Here is an 11360-nt window from a genome sequence, read left to right on the forward strand (position 1 = left end):
TCAGAGGGTTTCTAGTGATATCCTGTTTCACACCATGAACAAAAGAAAAAGGGAATTTTAAAAAACCCACCTGATTTCATTCATTGCCTTACTGGGAAAACAGGGGAATGCCAACTATGCAACCTTTAAAAATGATTCACTACAACTTCTATGAAAAGATCTTTTGTTCACAAATGGATACACACTGCCTAAATCAATTGAAAGAAAAAGCCAGCTATAACTAAATCCATGATGGAATTTATATTGATGTAAAGAATTTAAGAGTTTTAAAATAATTTATTGTTTAATCACTAGGGTGTGGGTTGCTCAAGTCCATTCATATCTTGGCAAACGCACAAAGAGTTGCATTCTTTTGTATTCCACACCAGCTGGATGGCTCATGCACTATTTCACTGCCATCTTATACTGGTATGTACCGGTGCTGCCCCAGAAAGGGGTGTTTCCACCTTCTCCCTTTCCTCAGCCATTCATCCCTGGCTTTGTTCCCTCACCTACCTATGCACACATATTGTTAGCCCACGGAGAAAGACTCAAGGGGATGAACTCAGCCCACACAACAGTTCTCAGTCTGCACCAGTCCCCCTGCTGAGGTTACAACACAGAGGACTGTCCTGGCATGAAAATGCAGCCAGGGAATGGAATGAGATTGGTAGCAGGTGAGACTACTGGGATCACCTTTTCCCACACGTAGCCCTGACTAAGCTAACTGACTAAATTATGAAATATTTTATGAAATGTAACTCTCAGCATGGAATATTACAGCAAAGCAAGACAGGTTGGTTGTAAAAAAAATAGAACTATAGGGATTATTGTTAGAAAAAGCAAGCAAGAAAAAAAAAGGACTAGTTTTGCTACTGTAAATAATAAATTTAAAGGCTTTTTTTTAAATAAGTGTATCTTCAGACTTCAAAAGTTTGGTTTACACAGTGAGAAGTATTTGAAAAAGCAGCAGTAATAAATATGAAAATAGTACTTTTTCTACATTTATAGATTTATAGAACACAAATATACAGTTTTCTTCCCATACCAGTGTACATAGATTACAAGCTTCAAAACCATAACAAAAATAAGGGAAAGAATTCATTATTAGTATTTACAGATACTATGCTAAACATGATAACAGAAACAAACATTTCAAAACAAAGAAAATATAGCTTAAATAAGCATGTCCTTTGCTAAGAGCAATGAGAGTAATCCACATGAGTATTTTGAGATAATTTTAACGTCTATAACAGTTCTAAGTGTATGACAAGTTTAAGATCACAGAAAAATTATATCTCTTGAACATTTTTCTTCTCAAGTCTAAACAAGAAATATGTTGGCAACTAGAAATAAAAACCATGGCATTGGTCAAATTCTTGAACCATCCAAAAGGTCTGCTATCTAAAAAAAACCCGAAGTAATCTAACATACAAAGGGGATACATGAGCAAATTTCACAAAGGACTTACATATAAAAGAAAGGTTATTATATTCCTGCCAGTGCACAGAGTTCAAAAATAAGAATTAAAAAACCCCACACTAAAATGTATTCAAATCACTGCCGAAAAGGCTGTTTGTCACTTTCTCTAAACAATTTCCTCTAAACAACTTTTCCTCACTTCAGGAATGGTGGAGAGACACTAGTTAAATTTAAAAATGCAAAACTGCAATATTCAATGTATATTTTTTCCAGAAGTCACAGTACTTTAAGCTTTGTACAGCAGAAAAAGCAGTGCTTCCTCTCTTGTTAAATGACAATATCTCAGGTGCAAGGAAAGAAAAAATTCTGATTAACAGAATATTATATTGCACTTAACTATAATGTAAATACCCCTATTATCAAACAGGGTGTATTTTAGAAAAGTGAAAACATTCCATTTTTAACAATTTCATAAAATACAATGTTACGGGGGTTGCTTTGTTTTCAGCAGTGTTTCTTGGTATCAGAAGAAAAACACAGGAATGAACACTAAGTCTGAGACATAAAATTCAGCCGTCCAATTGAAATCCAGCCAGTTTTTTTTTTGCGTTGCGGTGGAGCAGTCTTAAATCTATTTGTTGCTATGCCCGAAGGGTTTGAATTTTTCCCCTACAGTTTCAAAGCCTGGAAATCCCCTTCAAACCCTTCTAAACAGGACAGCTTTTCTCAGTATTGTGTATGGTATCTCTATGTACTCTGGATTGCACACAATTCGTTTGGCCTCTGTTACACAGGCCTCAGAGTTTACAAACAATCCCCGAGTCAGGAACTCCTGTGGCCACAGCCTTCAGAGGCACCGTCAGGAACAGGAAGGTGCACGCAGGCATTCGCTGCCATGTGCATTGGGCAGTGCTGCCCGTTCACAGCCCTGCCCACAGCAGGCACTGCCGGCCCAGGACTCAGCTGACATCCATGGGAAGGTAAATGGCACACTTATCCTGGGCTGTGGCACATACTGTGCCACTTTCAGACCAGGACTGTCATGTACCCAAAGCCCGCTTTGGGTCACTTAGCCCTTTGGGGCAAATTATGGAGCTGAAGGAGAACCAAAGTTTTACAGGAAAAAAAAAGTATCAATCTAAAAGTTAAGAGTTAGAACTTTATGTTCAAGGTTCCTTGGAAATAGCACTGCCTTGTTCACTTGCACAAGAACACTCAGATGAATGGGCTACTTCCTCTTTGTTGTCCCCTTATGTCCTAGAAGAAAATGTAAAATCCCTGCTTAGCCCAGATCTAGTGTGGGAATTCACATGATCACAAACCCATCTCTTCCTGCCTTCTTGACAGCACACACACTTCTCCCATGAGCTTCCTTCCCACTGCAAAACAGCCCTTTCAGGCTTATTAGAGGTATGTAGGAGCCACAAAGGGAATGAAATTACAGCATTTGCGTAAACACCCAGGAGCAGCTGCGACATGAAAGTCATCACAGCAAAAGTTGATTCTGCCTCTCAGCATACCAATTATAACCTCTCAGGCTCAATGGCATAGCTCGCAATTAAATGCAGCCAGAGTAAACAAGCATCTGACAGAAAATATCACGTAGAAATTTGGTACGAAAGGTGACAGCCTTATTATAACTGTTTCCTTTCTATGGTAGCCTGCAAGCTTACAGCCTGCTGTATTAGATCACCATATGACATCCCAAGAGCTCTTCTGGAAGCCATGCATAAGGATATGAATTTATGCCTATTTTTAATGTGTAGCATTTCCTTATCACAGATAATCAGCTTTACAGTTCATGCAAGCCATCTTTTCAACATATTTGTAAATAGTGTTCACTACCATTCTGATGAACAAACCTATGTTTGATTTTCTTTCCTAAAACTAACTACAAAAAAGATTTTTTTTTAATCACCACATAACAAACTACTTTTGGGGGATCCTCAACATACCAAGTCTTTGCTCCCCATTTTCTGCTCTGATCACGTTTATTCTTAAGTGACAGAAATAAAGCAATGATGCTGTTGCAAAAGTAAGACAAAAAACTATTCTTGTGGAAGAAAAAAAGATTCCAAATGCATTTAGTTATTCAATTTGAAATATTGTTGGAAAAAATATTTAGGGCTTGAAACAACTCAAACTGTTTCCCTGATTAATCATTTCATTGCAGGAAATACAGATGCACTAAAGAAAACTAGTTAGGAGAAAAGAAGGAATACAAAGCTGAAGTTTTCTATTTGAATTACAGCCACTACAAAAAAAGGGACTGACTGGAAAATTAAATCCCCTCCACCTTCTCAGATGTATTTGCTTACATCCTTATTTCAGCCTCATCACCTAGTTCCCCTCTGGAAGCCCCTGGCTGCAGAAGTCACACAGTCTGGCATACCTAAAATGGGCAGCATATTTTCAGCACCACGTGTCTGCTTTCATAGCACAAAGGCAACTAAAAAGTCCCAAATTTATTTCTGGAAACATCTGATAAATCATGAAACAGTTTTGCCACTACCCCCACGTCCAAGGTCAAAATTCACTGAGGAAGCAGTCTCTAAGCCATACAAGCTACAGTAAACACACCAAGTTCATCTCCATTCAGGGACTGCCTGTTGATACAGAACTGGAATGAGATCAACTTGAAACCAACAAGTAGGTGGCCCCGGAGTGATAGACAACAGAATTTCAGCTATCACACAGACTAACAGAATCTACCAACATCAGAATTTAATATAGTGTATTGAGTCTTTGTTTCATTAGATTGTATTCATTTCATCAATCAGGTTCTCACAAGGGAAACATAATGTCCACTACTCTTCAGATTGCGTGTGAAGGTCCAGTTACCCAAAGCTCCCTTCCTGAATCTCTCCACCTGCAGCTGCTACTGCCAATCTTGCCCTGTCTACTTGACACATTTGAAATTTCCAAGACATACAGTGCTCAATAAAACACAGCCTTTTGTTTATTTTACGATATTACAGAACACCAGTACTGCTACAATTTTAAGGAGAATTTTATTCTCCTGTACAATTCACAGCTAGATCAGATCAAAAGTCCTGACCTGAAAATAAAATCTGTGTGGAAATTAGATATCTGCACAATAGGCTGAATGTATTACAAACACCCCAAGACTGTTTCACGTTTTTGTAACTGATAAACACGTTTAATGTCTGTGCCTGCAGAAAGCCTGAAGAATAAACCTGGTGTATTCTTCCAGATTTTCAAAGCTAGTGAAGAACTGAGGTGCCAGCTGCAGCAAACCCCCAATCAATGCTCAAAGATAAAGCAAACCGGTCCCGAGATGTGGTGTGGGCTCCACCTAGTGGGCCTTAGCTTTGTTCTGTATCTGCTACCACCAAACCTGTTATCTCCACAAAGAATATGTCAGAAACAGAATCATAGAATCATTAAAGTTGGAAAAAACCTCCAAAATCGAGCCCAACCTGTGACTGTTCACCACCTTGGCACCTAGGCCACAGCACTCAGTGCCCCATCCATTCATTTCTTGAACATCTCCAGGGACAGTGACTCCACCATCTCCCTGGGCAACCCATTACTTGTTTTACCACCCCTTCACTTAAGAAATTCATCCCCATGTCTAACTGCAACCTCCCCTTGCACAGCTTGATGTTATGTCCTCTTACCCTGCTGCCATTTGCCTGGGAGAAGAGACCAATCTCCACGTGGCTGCAGCCTCCTTTCAGGTACTTCTAGAGACCAGTAAGGTCTCCCCTGAGTCTCCTTGTCTCTAGGCTGAACAACCCCAGCTCACTCAGTTGCTCCTCCTATGACTTACTCTCCAGACCCTTGACCAGCTCCACTGTCCTTCTCTGGACATGCTCCAGCACCTCAATGCCCTTCTCATGGTGAGGAACCCAGAACTGGATGCAGGATTAGAGATGTGGCCTCACCAGCGCTGAGTAGAGGGGGACAATCCCTGCCCCGGTCCTGCTGGCCATGCTATTTCTGACACAGGTCAGGATGCCACTGGCATTCTTGGGCATGTGGGCACGCACTAGATCATGTCCAGCTGCTGTCAAGCAGCACCCCCAAGTCCTTTTCCACTGGGCAGCTTTCCAGACACTTTGTCCCCAGGCTGTAGCACTGCCTGGGGTTATTGTGACCAAAGTCCAGGACCTGAAATTTTACCTTGTTGAACCTCATAGAGTTGGCTTTGACCCACTGCTCCAGACTACCCAGAACCACTCGCAGAGCCTTTCTGCCTTCCAGCTCATAAACACTCCCACCCAACTTGGTGGGAACTTGCTGAGGGTGCATTTGATCCCCCTCCTCCAGATCATCAGCCGTGGTGTCGAACAGGACTGGCCCCAACACTGAGCCCCAGGGAACCCCACTGGTGACCGGCTGCCAACGGGATGTCGCTCCTTTCACCACCACTCTCTGGGCCTGGCCATCCAGGCAGTTTTTCACCCGGGGAGAGCATACCTGCCCAAGCCACGGACTGCCAGCTTCCCCAGGAGAATGCTGTGTGAGGCAGTGTCAAAAGCTTTACTGAAGTCATACAACTGCAATACATTGCAGTGTCTGAAATTGTGCCCTCTCATATGTTCACCATGATCTTTGAAAAACTTGATATTCCTAATGTATACTGCAATTATAAATATGAAAGTCTATCTTTAAAACTGAGGAGTAGTTGACAGGTTGGTGGGTTGTAAAAGGTGACAGAACAAAACTATAACCAGTTTTACAAGCTCAAGATGTCGTATTTTATTCTATTCACAGTTTTATTCTGTATTTAAAATTTAGCTTTTGGAGGATTAAAAGATTTTAGTTCTTTAATGTAAAACCCCTCCAGATTCTAATTATTTCAGTATCATTAACAGCTGGCTGAAAACATAAGAACAAATTAAATATGAAAGATGTTGAGATTTAGAACTGAAAAAGACACATAGGCTACTTCATGGCCTATCTAATGACCTACCAATGTTTAAAGCAAAGAAAAAAAATTCTGTTGCTCTCAAAGTGCTTAAACATTACTTGTATATTACCCTTCTAGCCAAGGAACCTGACAGTGTACGAGACCTACCTTTGGACTTGTCTTTCTAAAAGTGTCAGTTCCATGTATCACGTCCCTTATTATTCTCTCGCTGAGATTACTGTACTCCTCTTCGGTGAGGTTACTGTCCTCCAGCTGATGGTTGCAAACTGGGCATTGTCCACTGCGTTAACAGTGAAACAATAGAGAAAATAAAACAAAAAAGGCTTTTAAATTAGAAATTCTTTAAACATTACTAACTTATCAAGTGTCTGTATATGAGCACAATTCTTTAAAAGAACCCCAACACAGTACAGTCATCAGAAAATCAGTTGTACTCTTTCTGCGATGCATCCAAAATGTACTAAAGTCACTAGCTCTTATATTCTTTTTAATTTCTTGAAACCATTTTAATTTTCTTCAAATACATATCCAAGTAGGCTACCTCAAACTTGTTTAGTTCAAAATAAAGTGTTCTTACAGTTCTAACAAAAGAACTACCATGGAACCACTTGTCACCATTTGTTCACATATATTTGTTATCATATCCATGATAAAATGTGAGATTATCTAAGTTAGTTTAGCTCTCAAAGTCTTTAGCTGTTTACAGACAGTAAACAGACAGACAGAAAACAGACTTAGCTCTCAGTCAAGACAATTGACTTTAGAATTTTAAAAATCTTAAAGGCTGGAAAAGGTTGTCTAGAATATGATGAATTATCATAACAGTACAGTACCACAAATATTCTTACATAATAATCATAATCTATTTTACAGCAAACAACACTTAAAAGAGTGAGCTATGCTGTTCTTTCAAAGGCCTCAAAAACTGTGGGCCCTACACGTGCTTTTACTTCACAGTATGCAACACAGAGTATTTTTATAAATCACCAAAAACCCCAATAATCCATTGGAGACATTCTCATAATTAACACATTTATAATTGCCAAATTTCTACAAAAGCATAAAATAAGGTTTCAAATAGAATAACCTTTAAAATAGCAGTTTACAGATATTAAGAAAAAGGCACTGTAACAAAAAGACACACCCAAATATACCTGTGGAAACCAAAGAACCATTTTGTCTCCACTGAAAATGAGATAGGAAGAGAGAAACCTTTCATCTGGAGAAATTAACTGCGGTGTGCAAATATAGTATCAGTTTTCAAGAAGATAACACTTTACACACCAAAGCTGCTCTGCTATAGATTGTGTTAAACAACAGAATTATAAACAAAAAAGAAAGTCTTTAAATCCTAAACAGGACACAAATAAGCCACACAGTAAAATGGCAGATCTTATTTTTTCTGTCTTGGCTCTGCTAAGCATAACTCTTTTCCAAATGTACATGTTGGGTCGTGTTTAATGCACAAGAATGAGCTGGAAACTGGAGTTTGTGAAATCATATGTCACAACAAAGGTTCATATTCTCACGGACTGAAATGCTTTTGTATATAATGAAAGCAATTTTTTTATATATTTGAAGGAAGAGTTCATTATAGACTAATCAAGACAACACCTCAGTTATAAATAAAACGGTGCATTTACCTGTCTTTAATGTTGGTCAGGTGTCCTCTCCAGTTTCCTCCTGGTATACTAGTACAGAGGGAAAGATAAATAAAAAATTAGGTTCTTATTAAACAATATCTGAATTACACATCAGAATAATTATATTTTGGTCAACATTTAGAAATAAAAAAAACCCCAAACAATCATCTTCCCTGCAAAGGAATTATATAAAAATCCATATTAATTTAGTAACACCTGGAAATATTATAAAAAGAACTAGCGTTTAACAACATGCAAAAAACTAACACCATCAACCTCAGCAGTTTATGCTGTCCCCAGATTTTAAGACCTACACAAACAATCAGTGTGCACTGACAAATTTTAAGTTACTGCCCTACACATTCATAAGGCATTCCAATAGTAGTAGTGCATTCCCACTGCCACGTTTCCCATCCAGGAAGACTAACTTGTAAAATGGTTCTGTAGCTCACATAAATCAAAGCCAACAGGTAAAAAATCACAGGTGGGCTCACATCCAACCTCATGACAAATATGGAATGGGCTCAGGTGAACCTGTGCATGTGCACTGTAACTAGCTGTAATCTGCAGTCTGACAATCTCTATTCATGACAACAAACCATGTGACCAGCTAAATACTGCACTAAAACATAGAGCCTCCTATTAAGATTGTATAGAATACCAGGAGATGAACAAAGGCAAAACACTTAATCTTCACTTTACCTAGTGGGATTTGCTGCCTCTTTCCTTTAACGAAAGAAACTAACTTTCAACTAGCTTACTACTTCTACACTCCAATAAATTACAGGAAAAGCCCTCATACACCTGTCAATATTCCTTATCTAGCACCCCAGAAAGAGATGAAGTCAGCTATTTTGAATTGCCATGACTCAACACGATTTCCTAAGTTTTGTACCAAGGAGTAATATTTAACAGGTAAAAGAAAAGGTGAAATCAGTAAAAATTTTAAACTTTCACAGTGATTTGTGAGGGGGAAGGGGAGGAAAAAAAAAAAAAAAAAAAGGCATGTTTTCATGACAACATGTCTCTTGTGGAGAAGCAAAAATACAAACGAGATGTCAAGGGGTCTCGGAGTTGATCTGTGGGATAATTTGAATCCCTCCTCCTCATGAACTGCATCTTGCTATTGAAACTTTATTTACCTTTCAAACCATAGCTTAATGCTCCGCATAAACGTTTTGTGAGGGTATATTTGGTTCTCTCTCAAATATAAGAGGATACCAAAGAGCTCTTTTTGTAACTCAGCACCTTTCATACCCCTGCTGAAGCTAAAAAACGACTGCAGGACATCCAAGGTTGGGACTACATCTTTAGCCAACATTTCATTGTACAGTTCAAAGGCGAGTTTCATTTCTTGGTGACGGCCAGCTGCTTTGATACAGGATTCATAGCACGTCCGTGAGGGAATCATAATCTTTTTTACTTCTTCCAAAAGAGTCAAGGCCATTCTCCATTGATCTGAATTGCTCAACCCCTTGATTAGAAGGTTGTAAGCCCCACCTTCCAAAATCTTAAACCTGACTTTCATTATGTCATGCACATCACGGATTTCTGAAACCTGTCCCTGCTGGACACACAGTGTCAGGTATTTGACCAACACATTGTATGCAATGTCACCATTACGCTTTGCCAGCTCAGTCAGCAAGGACTTGGCCACATCAATGGGGCTGTTGCACCTGATCATACTGTTCAGCATCACCTCCTCAAATATTTCAGGAAATTGGAAATCTTCCCTTAGTTTGTTCCATTCCTCAGCCTGCAAAGGTTTTTCTGGAGGTTGTACATTTCTAAACTTATGCCTTAACAGAATATTACTCATCGGCCATTTCTTTGCAGCTCCAACAGAGGAAGAAATGTGGAATTTCCCTTCAGGTATTTCTTCAGTGTCCTCGTCCCATCCTTTTCCTTCTTTGCAATCAATTTCAGACCTTTTCTTGGTAGGCAAGACATCAGTTTCTTTGGGGTCCACTGGTAATGAAGTGCTGGAAGATGTCATAAAACTTAAATAGTTAATTTTTTTCCTATTAGGGATGCTGAAAGAGGCAGCAAACAGTTGTCGACATCTTAAAACAGGCCAGAACATGTGACATTTCCATAGCAAAGCCTGAAAACCCTGCTGACTAGTTTGAGAAAGGAGTGCCATCACAAGACCAAATTATCTATTAGCTCACTGTATCTGATGAAGTTATAAAATGAAAAATAGTTTGCATGCGGATGCTTATTAATAAAAGCCCAAGGGCCGTCAAGTTATATAAGCTTCTGTTTCCAAATGCTTGTTCTGCGAGTCTTTTTTGTCTCTTACGGACACAAAAAATGGTACATTCTTCTTTCATAAAAATCAATCTCTTAGACTGTGAGGACAATCATCCAAAATGAGGGTATCTTTTTTTCTAGGGAAGATGTTTTGCATATTATGATTCCTGTTTGTTGGTTACAGCAATGATGTGTACTGTCTATGTTGTACACAGAAAGGCAACGCTGACGCAGCTACACCAAAATCACAGGGTCTTTCTTCCTGCCTTTGTCCAAGATTTCCTAAAAATAAAAACACCACAACATCATGACCGGCTCCATGGTTTCCTACGATATTTACATCTGAATGCTAACAAACATGAAACCCAAGCTAGTTCAACGATTTCAGGTGAGAAATTCCAATCTTGATCCTTCACACAATCCCAGGACGGCGTTCCTCCATTGCTTCCGTCTCACATTTTTCACAGGGTGAAAAACTTCCGTTTAACTTTTCTTCCCAATCCCAAAACCTTGGTAACGCCGCTGCCAAAGAGGCAGAGCAACACCGCGGGCGGCAATTACACTGAAATCCCAGGGACCTGTTAGATTATACAGGTAGATACCGGGAGGTCCGCAGGCTGGTCCGCCTCACGGGGAGACCGCGCAAGGTCCCGCGTCCCTCACTCGGTGCCCCGTGGATGCGGTTCGGCCGTACCGCAGAACCCCCAGCTTTTGGGAAAGTCGCTCCCTCATGCCCTCTCTGCCTCATGCCCTCTCTGCCTCATACCCTCTCTGCCTCACACCCTCTCTGCCTCACACCCTCTCTGCCTCATGCCCTCTCTCCCTCATACCCTCTCTGCCTCATGCCCTCTCTGCCTCATGCCCTCTCTCCCTCATGCCCTCTCTCCCTCATACCCTCTCTGCCTCATGCCCTCTCTCCCTCATGCCCTCTCTCCCTCATGCCCTCTCTGCCTCATGCCCTCTCTGCCTCATGCCCTCTCTCCGCCATCCCACCGCGAGGTGCCCACCTGGCGCTGCGCGCGGCGGCCATGCGCGGCAGGCGCGTGCCCCACGGCCGGACAGGCCAGCTTCCCATTGGCCCGGAAGCGCGCGGCGGGCCCGCGCCCTCGCGTGGAGCCAATCGCGTCTCACCGGGCGGGGCGATAGCGATCTCCGCGCCCCGTTAG

The 11360-nt window shown here is 40.8% G+C and overlaps 1 protein-coding gene across 4 annotated transcripts in view; it reads right to left on the reverse strand.

Annotated features, from left to right (window-relative positions):
• Positions 1-11283, reverse strand: part of PRORP (protein only RNase P catalytic subunit) — a 41301-nt gene extending 30018 nt beyond the window's left edge. For 2 of the 4 annotated variants that reach the window (XM_040068440.1, XM_058421177.1), the window contains exons 1-4: positions 11202-11283; positions 9084-10476; positions 7942-7989; positions 6446-6578 (exon numbers count right to left, since the gene is read on the reverse strand). In XM_040068440.1, coding sequence (XP_039924374.1) covers positions 6446-6578; positions 7942-7989; positions 9084-10084 — 1182 coding nt within the window. In that variant the 5' untranslated portion in view covers positions 10085-10476; positions 11202-11283. Of the gene's footprint in view, positions 1-6445; positions 6579-7941; positions 7990-9083; positions 10477-10796; positions 10815-11201 lie in introns of those variants that run through there. The other 2 variants (XM_040068439.1, XM_040068438.1) reach the window with 2 other exon arrangements.
• Between the last annotated feature and the right edge of the window lie 77 nt (positions 11284-11360).

This window comes from Hirundo rustica, chromosome 6, assembly GCF_015227805.2.
Source record: "Hirundo rustica isolate bHirRus1 chromosome 6, bHirRus1.pri.v3, whole genome shotgun sequence".
NCBI classification, from domain to species: Eukaryota; Metazoa; Chordata; class Aves; order Passeriformes; family Hirundinidae; genus Hirundo; species Hirundo rustica.